This window comes from Fonsecaea monophora (genome assembly GCF_001642475.1).
Source record: "Fonsecaea monophora strain CBS 269.37 chromosome Unknown Scaff5, whole genome shotgun sequence".
Lineage (NCBI taxonomy): Eukaryota > Fungi > Ascomycota > Eurotiomycetes > Chaetothyriales > Herpotrichiellaceae > Fonsecaea > Fonsecaea monophora.
In genome coordinates, this window is record NW_019173936.1 from 635,028 (window position 1) to 650,655 (window position 15,628).

At 51.7% G+C, this 15,628-nt stretch overlaps 6 protein-coding genes across 6 annotated transcripts; 1 reads left to right on the forward strand and 5 right to left on the reverse strand.

The window, feature by feature from the left end:
• Positions 1–693: 693 nt before the first annotated feature.
• AYO21_01481 (hypothetical protein) lies at positions 694–2,395 on the reverse strand (the record flags this gene model as incomplete). Its single annotated transcript, XM_022651464.1, has 2 exons — positions 694–2,326; positions 2,376–2,395. 2 exons carry the CDS (start codon positions 2,393–2,395, stop codon positions 694–696), a joined length of 1,653 nt encoding a protein of 550 aa, XP_022516437.1.
• Positions 2,396–3,081: 686 nt separating this feature from the next.
• Positions 3,082–3,929, reverse strand: AYO21_01482 (hypothetical protein; the record flags this gene model as incomplete). The annotated part of the gene is made up of 2 exons (XM_022651465.1): positions 3,082–3,279; positions 3,336–3,929. The coding sequence occupies 2 exons, from the start codon at positions 3,927–3,929 to the stop codon at positions 3,082–3,084; spliced, it is 792 nt and encodes a 263-aa protein (XP_022516438.1).
• Positions 3,930–5,797: 1,868 nt separating this feature from the next.
• On the reverse strand, positions 5,798–7,689 carry AYO21_01483 (hypothetical protein; the record flags this gene model as incomplete). Its single annotated transcript, XM_022651466.1, has 7 exons — positions 5,798–5,914; positions 5,977–6,194; positions 6,244–6,562; positions 6,615–7,137; positions 7,190–7,414; positions 7,467–7,543; positions 7,597–7,689. The coding sequence occupies 7 exons, from the start codon at positions 7,687–7,689 to the stop codon at positions 5,798–5,800; spliced, it is 1,572 nt and encodes a 523-aa protein (XP_022516439.1).
• Positions 7,690–8,800: 1,111 nt separating this feature from the next.
• On the reverse strand, positions 8,801–10,772 carry AYO21_01484 (hypothetical protein; the record flags this gene model as incomplete). The annotated part of the gene is made up of 2 exons (XM_022651467.1): positions 8,801–9,954; positions 10,001–10,772. 2 exons carry the CDS (start codon positions 10,770–10,772, stop codon positions 8,801–8,803), a joined length of 1,926 nt encoding a protein of 641 aa, XP_022516440.1.
• Positions 10,773–11,378: 606 nt separating this feature from the next.
• On the reverse strand, positions 11,379–12,382 carry AYO21_01485 (hypothetical protein; the record flags this gene model as incomplete). Its single annotated transcript, XM_022651468.1, has 4 exons — positions 11,379–11,999; positions 12,054–12,164; positions 12,223–12,329; positions 12,379–12,382. 4 exons carry the CDS (start codon positions 12,380–12,382, stop codon positions 11,379–11,381), a joined length of 843 nt encoding a protein of 280 aa, XP_022516441.1.
• A 346-nt stretch (positions 12,383–12,728) lies between these two features.
• AYO21_01486 (hypothetical protein) lies at positions 12,729–15,533 on the forward strand (the record flags this gene model as incomplete). Its single annotated transcript, XM_022651469.1, has 1 exon — positions 12,729–15,533. The coding sequence occupies one exon, from the start codon at positions 12,729–12,731 to the stop codon at positions 15,531–15,533; it is 2,805 nt and encodes a 934-aa protein (XP_022516442.1).
• Between the last annotated feature and the right edge of the window lie 95 nt (positions 15,534–15,628).

Sequence of the window (15,628 nt, forward strand, 5' to 3'; positions counted from 1 at the left end):
GCCGTGGCTCCCAAAACGGCTCTCCCGGACTCGGCCCGGGCCTCCTCAATGCAGCGTCACGTGCCCGATTAAAGCAGCCTCGCTCTGTTTCCTGAACGAAAACGGTAATGGACGAAGCACAGTTCGGAGTATGTGTAAAATATAGATCCACTTCAGCTGCTAAGGAGATAGATTTTTGCTCTTGTCTTCTTCGGCTGTTAGCTCTGGAAACCAATTGCAAGACAACTTCCTGCATATTCAGGTAAAGTACCTAGGATTGGCTACTGATAGACAGGTGCGAGTACAACTACAAGTACAGGCACAAGCAGAAGTACAAGTACACGTACAATACAGAACTGAGGGGGTTAGAGCAATGTAGCAGGCCCCTTCCTTTCATTCTCGCCTTTGTGGCTTTGAACAGCTAGCTAAGTCTGTTGGGTACCCAAAATACAATACCATCCCATCCCATTGCATTCCGTTCCCATGTGATCCAATCCGGTTCAATCCAATCCAATCCCATATTCAACACTCCAGAGTCCTGCATTGCGCTCATGAGCGACCGCATAATAACATAAAGCCCGTGCCTGAGCCGTCCCGTGTAGACCCGCGAGGAGTCGTCTGTACTCGTATTTATCCAAAGGACCCGTTGTGGGCCCCCAACCAGGTAGTCCCAATAGATATGCACAAGATACACAAGATGAAATCGTCGAACAATCATCTTCCTCGTCCTGCACGGTTTCTCCTGGTCCAGCCTCGCTCTGCATCGTCTTGGTCGTCTCTATTGTCATATCCAATATCTGAGTCGCTGTCGTAGTCGTCGCCGCTGCTGACCTCAAAAGGTTCGTCCTGGTCAAAATCCCTCCGCTGTCTCCTCTTGCTCAGATCTGCCGTGGAGGACGCACTCTTGTGATTTGGAGGCAAATTCTTCATGGACATGGCGCTGCGGGAGTACATATCCTCGTCAGCATGCCGTGGGACAGTGTTCTCGTGGGGTCCATCAAAGTTGACGACGTAATCGCGGTCCCGGTCGCTCTCGTACTCTTGATACCCATAGCCACGACCGCCTCTTCCATTTATCGGTCCTGCATAGTGATCATGATCCATCATTGCCGCGAGCCTCTGCTCTTTTTTCCTCGCCGCTTCTTCTTGCGCCGCAACCCATTTCGGGCTGACTTCCCAACGCCAGCCATCACCTGTGGTGTTACATATTGGAAAAGCCCAGAGAAACCGATTCGGTCCGAACAAGTGGTTAAGATTCTGACGCCAGCCAAGATCGAATGCATTGGGCATTTTTTCGGATTCCTGGTCATCCAGGTATTGTGAGTATCTCTCGCGCTCGCGAACGGCCTCCATGTGGGAATAAGTATTTCGCAATGCACGAACGGCTGGGGTGTCGTCGAACACGTCGGGTCGTTGAGGACGATGATTGGCCGACTGATCTGAACCTTGAGGATACGGGGCATCACGCTGTGTCGTGTTACGGACACTTGGGACGGGTGAGGTGTGTTCTTCGCCTTCTTCGTACCGTGAAGCCCCGGGAACAGCATTGGCATTCCACTCAAGAAACTGCTCCCCCGCGCGCTGTAGTCTACCTGCAACGCCTTCGGAGCTGCGTCTGCTGTGATTCAACTGATGCTCCTGGCGATTCCGCTCCACAAGAGTCCTCACACCACTCAGGTATCTCGTCTTCTCGAGTCTCTCAATGGTAGTTTGGCCCTTGATGCAGAGATGTATATGCCAGCCAGTGAACGCACTCAGGACCAGGCCGATGATACCGGCAATCACAGAAAGAAGGATAATATTGATGGGTGCCACTTCGTCCAGATAGCCACTTTGCTCGAAAAGTTCTTTCCACATCCACCATGCAGCATTGACAAAGCAGACCCAGCAGAACAGAGATGTGTAGATGAGGAAGAGCACAAATGCTTTGTAGTTCCGCAATCCGAGACAGGTTGACAGCCAAGGGCAGTGATGATCCATCTTTAAGACACATCTCTTGCAAGTAGAGCAGTGATGTGTCCGGTCCGGCTTAGGGGTATGGCACTTTTTGCAGAATCTAGGCGCTCCTGTGGAGGAAACGGTGATACTCTGCAACTGACCCGCATCGGTGGGAGGCTCGTGAGTTGGGAGCATCGAGTATCTCCCTTGACTTCGATCTGATGACTTGTCGGGAGACTTCAGAGGTGAACCGGGATCCGTAAAGGCGGCAACCGTGTATGACCAATTGGCCAGCGTGTAGAGGATGATCCCCAGCGACGAGATGGCTTGTGTCAACCACCAGACATGTTTTGATTTGTGAGATCCGAAGCCGATCGATGCCACCACCCATACTGCCCATGTTGTTATACTATACACAAAAGCTAGCGGAAAGAAGGTGGCGATGGCGCAGCAGGTACGCTCGCATGTCCGGGCGCATGAGCGGATTCGACGGCGTGACGGAGTGGGGGGAGGTGAGGAGGAAGGACTTGAGTAGCTGGGCATGGGAGGAAAAGGAGGACGAGAAGAAAGGTGTCTCGGTACTAGACGAAGGAGCTGCGTTGGCGTGCAATCACCCAGGCGGTCGAGTCCAACGTCGTTGACGGGTGATCATCTCGAAGTGGTCGACTCCATGGTTGCGGCGGCGTGGGATTGGGGTAATGAATCTTCAAGGATGCAGTCTCATGGATCTATAATGTACAAAAGATAAATGAAGCCACTCTGTATAGTTACAATGCGAATGCGACTAATGTGGACTGTTTGTTGTGTGTTGACAATGAAAGGAGTTTTGAGAACCCGCAGTTTGAGTGACGTGTTCCCAAGGCTCCGCCTCAGCCTTGCGGCTTTGTTGTGGTACACATACACAAGGCTATCTCCTCAGCCTTACCACCTTCTCGCCTACTGATCACTAAACAAAGAATGGAGAGCAGTGAAGTGCGCAAGTGAGAGAGCAGATATTGCATCTTGTGTGTCTAAACGAGTGTAGCAATAGTTGGATAACCCCATGTTATTCCCATCTTGCGTCTCACGATTCCCAAGCATTCATTTCCCCCTTTGGCTCCAGCAGTCCTGCGATGAGGCCGCTATGCTCTTTGCACCAAGAACCCCTTCATCCTCAGCCCAACTTCACTGCCCGATGTTGCCATTCTCATCCTTCTTTTCCGGATCCACCGGCTCCCTAACCATGACATCCATCCTCAGCTCCATACCCGCAGCGCGTTGCAAATAGATGTGCTTGCGCAGCTCAAAGCCCAACTTGCCGTAGATGATGATGTTGATATCGTGTGAACTCTCCAGGTAGCACGGGATCCCGTCAGCATCGGCCTGTCTCCGTTAGCCTGTCAACCAGCAAAATCAATCTCTAGTGAGCGCCACGTTACCATCTTGGTGACATATTCAATCAGCTTTCGGGCATAACCACGACCACGTGCTGCCGGCTTGGTACCGATATAGTTCAAATACCAGGAGTTGTTGTCCCTTTCTCCCAAGATTTCCTGCTTAGTATGATGCAACAGGGGCAGGAACTCATCGAAGAATCTCGCCTTGCCCTCCTTGGAAAGCTTCCAGCTCAGTCGCCACATGCCACTGCGGAGGATGGTGAACCAGTCGTCGATGTTCTTACCCGGTGGCAGCCACAAAGCAACGCAATCAAAGTTCTCACCAACCGTCAAGACCAGTCCCTGGAGACAATGAGCATAGGTGACGTACTCCATGGAGGCTTTGTGCAATTCGAAGCGCTCCTCTTCCGTCATATCCATGCGATCCGGAGTGTCGATGGCGTAGCGAACAATCTTGTCAAGGCGAAACGCCTCGGCCAAGCATGCGGCAGCATGTTTGTACTCGTGCGGAGCGACAACACGGACTTGATCCGGGTTTGGGGCGGTTGGGGCGGCCTTTGCAACGGCGGTCGGGCTTGGTTTCTCGCGAACGATTGCAGCGTCAAGCATGGGGACGGCGGCACTGGGAAGAGCCATACTGGAAGGGTTTGGGTTTAGCAGCTTCTAGTTGTTTGGACTCTTCTCTTCTTTGGGGTCCTTTCTTTGGCTTTAGTCGAAAGGTCAAACATAGTCGGTCAACCTACTCTTTGATCAACCTCGATCAAGGGGTCTTGTAGAATGGCCCGTATGCTCGGAACAGAGCTGAGCAGTAGAGACAGTGTCGCTTCTAAATGGGAAGCGGAGGCTAGGGCAAGATTTGCGTATATCAACCGACATCAGCGTACGATACGTCTGAGGGGTTAAACTTTGCAAGAAGCAATGCAGAGACAAAGAGCTAGGAGGGCAGTATAGATAGTTCGTTTTGAGCTCGCGGGTTGCACAGAAGGCGGTTGGATGTGTGGCACGACGGTTCGACGGTTGAACTTGAGTATCGAGCGTGGGAGCTGTGCAAGCGGCTGTGGAATCTTCAAGGTCGCGACACAGGCAGCTGATATGTCGAAAATCGACAATTCAGTGATCTTGTACGAGGCCTCGAGGCTGGGAGTAGAGCAGAAGAAGGGCGGAGGTGTCTCCTATATGCTGGGAAGGCGGGCGGGAGTTTATCAACCTGTCAAAGATGGGGAGACGCGAGGCAAGGTTCCTGGGTGCCACTTGGCGGAAACGATGTGGTGAGAAGCCAATCGCAATCGCCAGGGTAGGACAGAGTTGGATGAGTGCTTGTATTCGTGGGACGACATGGTTTGAAGCCGACGTAATTCAGTCAGCAACCCACGGACTCGTTGGATTGCTGTTGACTCGATCCCCACGCTATTGTCCGCCGGAATGCAGCCAAAGCCTTCACATCAGCAGTGGCGGGTGTCCAGGTTCTCCTTCTCCTTCGGCTGCCACTCTCTGCACCATGTACGGTGCTTTGTATCAGCTCCACCCTGGTATCAGTGAGTGGAGGACAAAGGACATGAGCGAGAGGGGAGGGTCACGGGGTCCAACGCATCGACATGCTCGTTGAGGTTTAGGCAGGAAAATAGGTTGCAGACGGAGTGAGGCGAAACTTGGGGGGCATCAAGGGGGCATGATTGGATCATCTGCTCGTTCCTTTTTGATCCGGCAGAAGTTTGTGCAAGGGCATGAGTGGTCAACTTGCGTGGGATATCTGTGCACTTTGATCTTTTCCGCACATCCGCCCTTGTGACCAACTATGTCCGAGTGCTCGTAGGTCGAGAGCTGTGCCAGGGCTGTTGGCCAGGGCGTTGGTAAGGCAAAGCTTTGCCCGAATCGAGCACACTTAGCTGTGTTTGTAGGCTTTTCAAGGACTGGAGGGATAGTATGACCCTTTGACTTAAGTAATTGGCGTAAAGGACAAGTATGCAAGCGCTGATCAAACCTTCGACCCATTTGCCGCAGTTCCGTTGGGGCCAGCCAGGATAAGAGGCGGGATAGAGGGAGCCCTCAGCTGCTGTCAGAGATAAGACAACCGCCATTTCATAACAAATCGATATATCCGTGGATAGTCCGCTACTATCCTCGTATGTATATACTCTTTATATAGTATCATCTTGGCAGAATGACTTGACGTTGAGAAAGCTGCAGACATCAGACATTCGATATCATTACAGATATTGGCAACTATATCATTTCCAGTCACCTGTTATCGATCCGTGTGTATGGTTCATGACGACGACTTGACTAAAAAAGCTGGCTGACGGTGGGATACATGGTGGGCAACGACTGAGCAATCTGGTCGACCTCGAAACGTCGCAGGGTTATGTGTGAGAAGAGTTGCAGCTCAGGTGCATCCTGAGAAAAGCGAAAGACTGGAGAAGTGCGATGATACTTTCACTCCAAGGCCCACGTTGCTGTTAGGTCGATAGACGACCGCTGCGTTGCGACCCGTCCCTGTCGCTGCCTCACTTGACCTCGACGTGGATGGCCTCGACATCGTGTTTGTGCGAAGCCACTCCGACATCCTCAATTCCACTAAAATCGGTCATTCCGAACAGTTCGTCCATTCGTTCCAAGGAAATCTGATCAGAATTTTAGCACCCAGCCAGCTAAGAAATGATATCGCTGGAAGGTTTCCACTTACCCCCTTGGTCTCAGGCACCAGGAAGTAGGCTCCGATGGCGATGGTGAAGCAGAAGCAGCCGTATATAAAGTATGTACCATAGCCGCCTGCGCCCACAGTATCCAGCATGACGGGTGTAGCTCGAGCAACAGCCAGGTTGAAAACCCATTGTGTCGCGGCAGCGTATGACACAATCAGGCCTCGGAGCCTTTGAGTGCTGATTTCAGATGAATAGATCCCTGCCGACACAGTTAGCATCACCTGGCATATGATGGGTAGATTACATACAACAAACAGGGCCCCAGCCAAATTGGAAGGCTGCTGCATAGAGATACACCATGACTAATGCAGCGTACCCAGCACCAGATATAGGAGCACCTTGCTTGGGGGCGTCGAATCGGACGAAAAAGCCCAGATAGAACATGCAGAACCACATGAACAGCCCAGTCCAGACCAACGACCATCTGCGCCCGAGAGTGTCGGCAAGGAAGGTGATGAAGATAGCACAGGAACCCATCTTCACGATGCCGTAGACACCAGTAGCGAACAGGCTCTGTGTGTTTCCGGTAACGCCGAGATCGGTAAAGATAGTCGGCGCGTAGTAATTCTGTAATCATGTCAGCTGGACCACCTCGCGCTGGAAGATGCAAAACACCCACGATGGCATTGGTTCCAGTCCATTGTTGAGCCGTCATCAGCGCGATCGCCATGATCGCTCGTTTGCGATTTCCAGGAATTGTCCACGCCTCTTTTGTCAACGCCCAGTAACTGTTACCGCCAGCGCGGCCTCTCTCAGCTTCCAGCTGTGTTTGCATTTCGAGAAGTTCGGCTTGCACGTAGGGGTGTGTGGGCGGCAGGTTTCGAACTTTCGCAAGAATTCTGGAGGCATCGTCCCAATTGTCTTGAGAAGCGAGCCATCGAGGACTTTCGGGACAAAACAAGATGGAAACAAAGAGGAGGAACGGGGGCAGGGACTGCATCGACAACGGGACGATCCATGTAGCATGGCCTTTCAAGTGGAGCAGACTGCCGTAGTTGATGAAAAAGGCAACCATAGCACCCATCGTTTCGAAAAGCTGATAGAACCCGACCAGCAGACCTCGAATACCGCGGGGAGCGTTCTCAGCAACATAGGTGGGTGCGACCATGGTGGCTCCGCCTAGACCCAGTCCTTCGACGAACCTGATACTGTCAATTCCCATAACCACTCAAGGCCTCCTATTGTTCCACTTACCGTCCAATGTAGAAGCAGGATAAATGGCCGTACGATAGAGCCTGGAGGAGACCCCCAATGAAAGCGAAGGTTGCAACAACATAAATGGTAATCTTCCGACCCCATTTGTCGGCCAATGGATTGGCGGCCAGTGCACCAACGATAGCGCCTGCTTGCATGACCGACACCAGGTTGGCAGAGAGGTTGGACTGTGCAATTTTCGACTTGTGTGTGATTCCAAATTCACTTGAAGCAGGTCAATGAGCGTCATAGCAATTTGTATAGGGGGTGGCCATACTCCTTGAAATCGGGCAACGTCAACACACCGCCAATGATACCAATATCCATGCCAAAGAGTGTGCCTCCGAAACAGGCCTGCTTGATCTTAGTACAATTCACCTCCACCGGTCAAGGCTGTCGTGACTCACGGCTGCTGCTAAGGCGAAGACTCTCCAGTTGTAGACCTCTGGAGGGTCCAGCTTGACGGCATCATTGTGCACGATTCTTCTGAGGAACGACATATCGGTCGAGTGCAGAGAGAAATCTGAAGAGTCGGCGTAGCAGAGCACTCAATGCTAGAGGACCGGACGAGCGATGTGGTGAGGTGGGCGGATTTATTAAATGCAACCACCTATCGGCCTTCTCAGACGGCCACATGTTGGACAAGGATGCTCCTCAAACGCAGGGACAGTATTGTCAGTTCACTGCCGTGTCAGCGGACCTCCAGCTCCTCCTAGGAGAACTATTGGAGACTTCATAGCACATGGGGCAGACTCAACGGATCTTTACACCGAACGTGCCCAGATGGAATGATAGAGGCCGGACATTTGCCAAATGTCGAATAGTTCAGCCATGGGACAACCACTTGGTCGTTGGCACCAGTCTACATGAAGACAAGATGTGCAAGCATCAACAAGCATTGGACGCAGCATGCTAGGGTGCCAGCTCTGTTGTAACGTTCTGTCGCCACTCTCGGTGGTGCGGTGGTGTGTCTTGGTGTCATCAAACTGCGGGGATATGTAGGACCCGTCTCCAAGAGTGCTAGGTATTTTCAGCCTGAAATCAGGCTTGGTGCAGATGGGGAATGCTGGGGAGCTGGAGGGAATGCCTTTGTGTAGCATCCTGCATCAGGTCAGACCAGATGCGATGCGGAGAGCCCAGAGCCCAGGCAGATGCTGACCTGGAGGTTGACACTCCACCTGGGGTACGGGACGACGGCGATCCGCCCGCAAATCATGGATAAATTGATGGATAAATAGCCATAACTGGGGCAAAGGAGGATGATTGTCCATCAACTCCACCAGGCTTCGGTACAATCTTCTGCCGAATATAGTTTAATATGTTTGCTATTGACAAGACAGACGTCTCACTTGAGCTTGGGGAGCCAGCGGTCAAACAGGTTGACGGTGGAGCAGAGAGTCGATGTATATAGATAGATCCATGGACGGGAGTCTTTGGTGCCATAGTCATATGATGCCAGCTGGACCGCCAGAGAACCAAGAGGTAACGGAGAATCTTGCACTTAGTCCGGACGAAGAAGGCTCCGTACTGCCAGCCCCCTTTGGTTGTTGACAAAACCAGTTTCACCTCGTGCGTGTTGTGGGTCCTCACAAGCTATCCAGATGAGCCCTTCTAGACGATTCTGCTCCTCAACCAGTCTGGGATATGTGGTCGCTGCATCCAGCTCTGTTGCCATTTCTTGCGATAGTCCGGAACACTTGAGGGCATAGCGAAAATACCAGTCGCTATCCAAAGATCCGCATTCGCAGGTATATCCATCGCCAGGCTAGGAAGGACTGATCTGCTTTCCATCAAGTTACTGTTCGCATCTTCGTCCAATACCCGGCCGGCACGACCTTCGTGGTGGTGCAACTCAATAATACCAACAGCGCCGCCTCTGGTCACCACCACTGCTTCACCGTTGTCTGCCTGTCTTCCTTCGGTTTGGTCTGTGTCCATCTGTTGTATCTCACGTTCATCCTTTTGAGACACGCCATTTAGTGCAAACGCGCCTTCGCTCGTCTTCAGGCTCCTGCTGCCTGTCGTGATATGATGTACCCGAAGATGCCAGTTTGGTGCAGTCTCGGTAGGGGGCAGCAGATAAGTCTCAATATTGACACCTGCCCATGGCTTCCATTCAGAAAACAACACCAGGCTGTCGTCTATACTCTCCAGCTTTGCGTTGAGCGGTTTCCTGCGGACTTTCCACGTCTCGCCTTGGTCGTCGGACAATGCAAGGACGTTATCACCCCCTATGGCTTCAATAAAGTAGCCGCCAGTAGGGACGGAATACCCAAATGCTGTGCTGTATGCGAATTTTCCGTATTTGCTTTCTGCAGCTCTCATGGGGTAGTGGCACATCTGTCCTGAAGACAGTAGAAAAGTATGTCCTCCTTTTCTTGCCACGATGTGTTTGGGGTGCTTTAGTGCAACAACCTTCGGTATCGATTCGGAGGGATATGGCTCTTCTTTGCTTCGCCAGAATTCGTGTGACTCTGGTAAGGCTAATGCGGCAAACGAGAGCATGAACCAGTAGGTCGAGCCGGGCGAGTTGTAGTTCTCGGAGATAAATTGGTTGGGATACCCGTAGCCAATGGTCAAAATCCCGGCTCCATTGAGGATGTCCTTTTGCTGAGACCAGTATCGTAGGTTTCGCAGGAGGATGCCTTTCACCACTCCCCAACTGAGAGGTGGCTCGAGGTCGAGGTCTGCAAAAGCGACTGCAGCCCAGAAGCCGGCCATCGCGAAGCGATAGGTAAGGGACCGACCAAAGGTCATTGCTCGCCCTGGAAAAGTCAGAAACAAGATCCTATTTCTACTGGGAGCCCTTACCTTGTTCGTCAAAGTAGTGGAGGAAATCCTTCGCGTACATCCTCGCCCGTTCTTTGTACACACCTGCTCTTCTGGGATCCCGATCGCCATTCAGCTTTGCGTACAGCAACTGAAGATACTGAATTGCGAATGAGCCAGAGTAATAGTCCATCTGAAGGGTGTCAGGTGGGCCGTCGTTGCTCCAGCCGCCAGAAAGGTGGAAGGTATCAAGGTGGTCGAGGTCAGCTTCGAGTCGTTCAGCATCATACCCTGCCCCATTCTTCATCAATGCGAGATTGGCAAAGACACGAAACCACAGCCAATTTGTGTTCGGCATCTCTTTCTTGTTGATATCTAGCCAGCTGCGAACATTCTCGCGTTCACTCTCACTCAGCGGCTCCCAGAAATGTTCTGGGGCAACACAGAGAGCGAACCCGAGCGGACACATTTCCACCATTCTCTGATCCATATCCTTCGACCAACCCCAGAACTCCGGATGACCAGGATTTGTGCCGTTCCTTATCCCCTCCAGCCAGAGCCTGGAGCCTTCAAACGACTCACCACCGGCCAGCAAGGCACCTAGCCCCCACATGGGTCGTGTGAACCCTTCGAGCTGCGCACCTGCTTCATCATAACGGGTTGCCGTAGCCCCGAGACGTAACCTCGTCTTCCCAGGCGAAAAGAAAGGCAACAGAGGGGTTAATAGTGATTTGCAGGCTTGCACAACATCGGATCGGGTTACCAAGGGGTTGTTCAGGGATGTGAAGAAATGCGGCAACGTCGGAGTAGCCATGGCATTGGGAAACGAGGTTCTGCTTTCAATTCAGGCACGTAGCCGTGCCTGGTCTATTGATGCCGTCTGCACGCGTGTGTGGAATATCCGAAGGACCCCGGGGTTCTGGGGTACCTGGATCTTATAAAAGGAGCCTCAGCATCGCGTGAATCCTACCTATGTCACTTACAAAATGACGTCGCACCACTCGGTATCGCGTTCCCTACCCGTGGTTCATATCGTTGCCCCCCAGACATGAGCTCTTACATGCTGGAGACGCTGGAATTTAGCCGTAAAGGCAGACAATGCAATGTTGTCAGTGGATACGTGGGGCGATAATTGGCTTCCATGCTGCCTACAATTTTGGAGTCCCAACTCCAAAGGCCATCTCTCCGAACTTGAAGCCATACCCCAATGGGCGGCTCACATGTATTCGTACATTGATCATGGAAGGAAAACAGCTTGCAGTCATTAACTCCTCTGGCTTCTTACCCATGACCTAGAGTTGCCATGCATCCTATCATTGGATCGTACAGCGTCGCGGTGAAAGATCCCTTCACGCTCCCCTACAATCAATCATCCAAGTCTCCGTGGAACTCCCGTCACCAGTGCCGCATCTTATCTACTTCACCCGTCCAGAACCGCCCATGTATTATCGTCGACAGTTGTGAAGATTTTACCGGCAGCCACAAGTTCTTCGGCACCCTTATACACGTCGCTTGTTGAGAGGCCCATTGCAGATGCAATCATCTGCACGTGCAAACCCTCGTTGCTTTGCGGTGTGTTCTTGAGCGTTGCGAAAATTTTCCGTGCTAATGGTGAGCAATGAGCCAGTTGGGCGTCAGCTGCAAATTCCTGGCGCGTTCCATTCCCCATCATCCCATTCGCTGGCGCATTTCTCTGCTGTCCGTTCGACTGGGCATTCGGGGGCGGTCCTCTCGTGAAGAACAGGTGAACAGCCGTGGCTTCGAGCAAGTGGTAGTTGATCTCGTTGTAATCCGTGATAGGACGAATGATATGTGCCCCGACATGTCTCTTGTTGTTGAACGCCTTTAACCTGCCCCATACTCGACAGTAGCTGTCTTCCACCAACTTGGGTTTGTTTGAGTCAACGTCCATCTTTTCTGCGTTGTTTGACTCTCCGTCAATCCACTGTTTCGCCTCAATGAGACCCGTCCCGTCGTCAATTTTATACGTGATGTTTGTCGGCTGAGTGCTTATACTGCGGATTTGGCCAACGAATGTGACCTGCACATAATAACGTTAGCGATAAATATTCAGATTCCTATGCGATCGATTTACCTGGCTGAATGGCTCTCCGTCAGATCGAAAATCAGCATCTGGGTGGGGTTGTTCTGCGTCGAGTATTTGTTTAATCGTCATCGGGCGGACAGTGTCTTTTCCATAGCCTCCCTTCAGACAACAGGTTAGTCATGATCTTTGAGTCTAGGACCCGTGGCGAACGACGTACCCTTCCTGCAGCAGGGCTGCTCTGAGGCTCTCCAGCCACGAAGCCGCCACCGTCTGCGGCTCCATGAGCACCGTATGAAGTTGTATATTGGTTATCGTAGCCGTAATCTGCCAGCGTCAGTGGGCTTTAAGATGCATAGAAGCCCGGTGTACATACTCATTGTGCTCACATCCGGGGTTTGCTCAAGCGTTGAGATGTTGACGAGTCGAAGGCCAAAAAATACAACTCACAACACTGACGCGTTCCCAACGCGTAAAGTGGTTTCCACCCACTCGCCACTGACCGCAGACAAATTGTTGATCCACCGTATAGCCCCTCTACAGACCATCATAAGCTCACCAGGCGCAAATCGTAATTTAATAATTTTTAGAATAATATCCATCGCAGGCAAATCTACGAGGTACACCGCATCTGCTTGGATGCCACCACCAAAATGGCGTATTTTGCCAGGGACATGCGCATACATGACTAATTTCTGAAGCACAGGTCTCGATTCTCCTGCCACGATGCCTCCTAGATCGGGCTCGCCCGCCCGCTCAGAGAACGAATTTGACATTGGCAGCGCATTGTTCGGAGGGGACCTCGAAACTACGTTGGACTCTCCAAACGGACAAAATGGGGATTTGCAAGGGGACAACTTGGATGTCATGGAAGATGACTCCGGGGTTGACGAAGAGGCCTTCATCGCCGCTCAACAAGCGGCATCGAATCGCAAAGGTGCAAATCTGAAAGGGCGCACTGTGAAAAAAGGTGGTGGTTTTCAAGCCATGGGTCTCAATGCCAATCTGCTGAAAGCGATAACGAGGAAAGGATTCTCTGTTCCCACGCCGATTCAGCGCAAGACAATACCTCTCGTCCTCGGCGAAAAGGACGTGGTGGGTATGGCAAGGACTGGTTCCGGAAAGACGGCGGCTTTCGTCATTCCTATGATCGAAAAGCTCAAGGTACACAGCACGAAAGTCGGTGCCAGAGCTCTGATTCTGTCGCCGTCTAGAGAGTTGGCTTTGCAGACATTACAAGTGGTAAAAGAGCTAGGCAAGGGCACGGATCTCAGGTCAATCCTTCTGGTGGGAGGTGACAGCCTGGAAGACCAGTTTTCGGCCATGTCTAACAACCCGGATATCATCATTGCCACTCCAGGGAGATTCCTTCACCTGAAGGTCGAAATGAATCTGGACCTTATGAGCGTCAAGTATGTTGTCTTTGATGAGGCCGATCGACTCTTTGAAATGGGGTTTGCAGCCCAGCTCACAGAAATTCTACACGCCTTACCCTCATCGCGGCAAACTCTCCTGTTTTCTGCTACGCTACCTAAGTCACTGGTTGAGTTCGCCCGGGCAGGATTACAGGATCCCATGTTGGTCAGGCTTGATGCAGACAGCAAAATATCCCCCGATTTACAAAGTGCCTTCTTCACTTTGAAGTCATCTGAAAAAGAAGGGGCTTTACTTCATATCCTCCAAGACATTATCAAAATGCCTACAAGATCCCAGTTGATCTCGTCAACCACGACTTCTGCGACAACAGAGAGATCGAGCAGTAAGAAGAGGAAACGCGAGACAACTGAAGACAACGGCAGCAATAAACTTGGTCACAACCCATTTTCCACCATAGTCTTCACCGCCACGAAGCACCACGTTGAATACATCGCAAGCCTACTGCGTCTGGCAGGCTATGCAGTCTCCTACGTCTATGGCTCGCTCGACCAAACAGCCAGAAAATCCCAGGTCCAGGGTTTTCGGAGTGGTCAGACAAATATCCTTGTTGTCACCGACGTCGCAGCCCGGGGTATCGATATCCCGGTGCTCGCAAATGTCATCAACTACGATTTTCCCTCGCAACCAAAGATATTTGTCCATCGTGTGGGACGGACTGCACGAGCGGGCCAGAGGGGCTGGAGTTATAGTCTTGTCAGAGACTCCGATGCACCCTATCTGCTAGATCTGCAACTCTTCCTCGGCCGGAAACTGGTACTTGGTCGAGCACCGAGCAGCGACCTTGTCAACTTTGCACAGGATGTTGTGGTTGGCAGTTTTCGACGAGAGGCAATCCAGACCGGTTGCGAATGGGTGACAAAATCATTAGAAAGTGATTCCGATCTCTCGGCTCTCCGAAATGTGGCATCAAAGGGCGAGAAACTATATCAACGGACGAGGAACGCCGCCTCGTCAGAAAGTGCGAAACGATCGAAACAACTTGTCTCGTCACCAGGCTGGTCAGAACTGCACTCTTTATTCAACGATGCGACAGATGACATGGAAGTTGAAAGAGAGAAAATGCTTGCACGTGTGGGCGGTTTCCGACCTCAGGAATCCATCTTTGAAATTGGCGCTCGGCGTGGCGGGCGAAAGAATAACGAGGATGCGGTGGACGCTATTCGCAAGATTCGGTCTGGCTTCGATAGTAGGAAGCAGAAGGGCGCGGATGCTTCCCACGCGCGGACAGAACTCGGAGACGATGCAGTTGCTCAAACTAGCGATCTATTCAGCTCAGCAGAAGATAATGTTGAGTCAGGTTTTATGGATGGTGACAACGATGTCGATGGTATGTCGGAAGCCTCTTTAAGTGATCTGGAAATCACCTTCTCTCAACCATACTCCAAGAAATCCCGAACACCAAAGTCATCGAATTCTGGATTACGCAGCACGGATGGTGACTTTCGCGATCCCGAGAACTTCATGTCTTACCAGCCCACTACACATGACCTTACTTCTGACCGCGCCTACGGCGTCCACTCCGGTTCCAATACAAATTTGGGCACCAGCTTTGTGGAATCTGCGCGCACGGCCACGATGGATCTTGCAGCAGATGAATCGTCCAAGACTTTTGGAGAGAACAGAGCCATCATGCGGTGGGACAAGAGGCATAAAAAGTATGTGAGGCGCGACAATGACGAGGATGGATCTAAGACAGGCAAGAGACTTGTGAAGGGAGAGTCTGGAGCCAAAATTGCTGCGAGTTTTCGAAGCGGGCGTTTTGAACGGTGGATGAAGGCGAATCGAGTGAACAGGCTGGGAAGAGTAGGTGAGGAAGAGAAGAACTCGGGCGTTAGCGCGAACGGAGTGGGTTCTGCCGGTAGCAGGGTAAAGACATTCCAGCATAAATCGCAAAGAGCACCGAAACAGCCGGATAGACTGAGAGGGGACTATGAGAAACAAGTGAAAAAGGCCAAGGGCGCGAAAGAGAGAGAAGAACAAGCGGGCGGGAATGCGAAAAGGGAGATTAGAAGCGTCGATCACATGGTCAAGGAGAGGAGGCTGAAGGAGAAGAGAAGGGAGAAGAATGCCCGGCCACGACGACGGAAGGTATAGATAGGCAAGGTCAGATAGAACAGAGGATTTGATTGACAGTCACTACTAGCAGACCATTGTTTTCTATTTGTAATACTTGTGTCGCAACAGGCAGA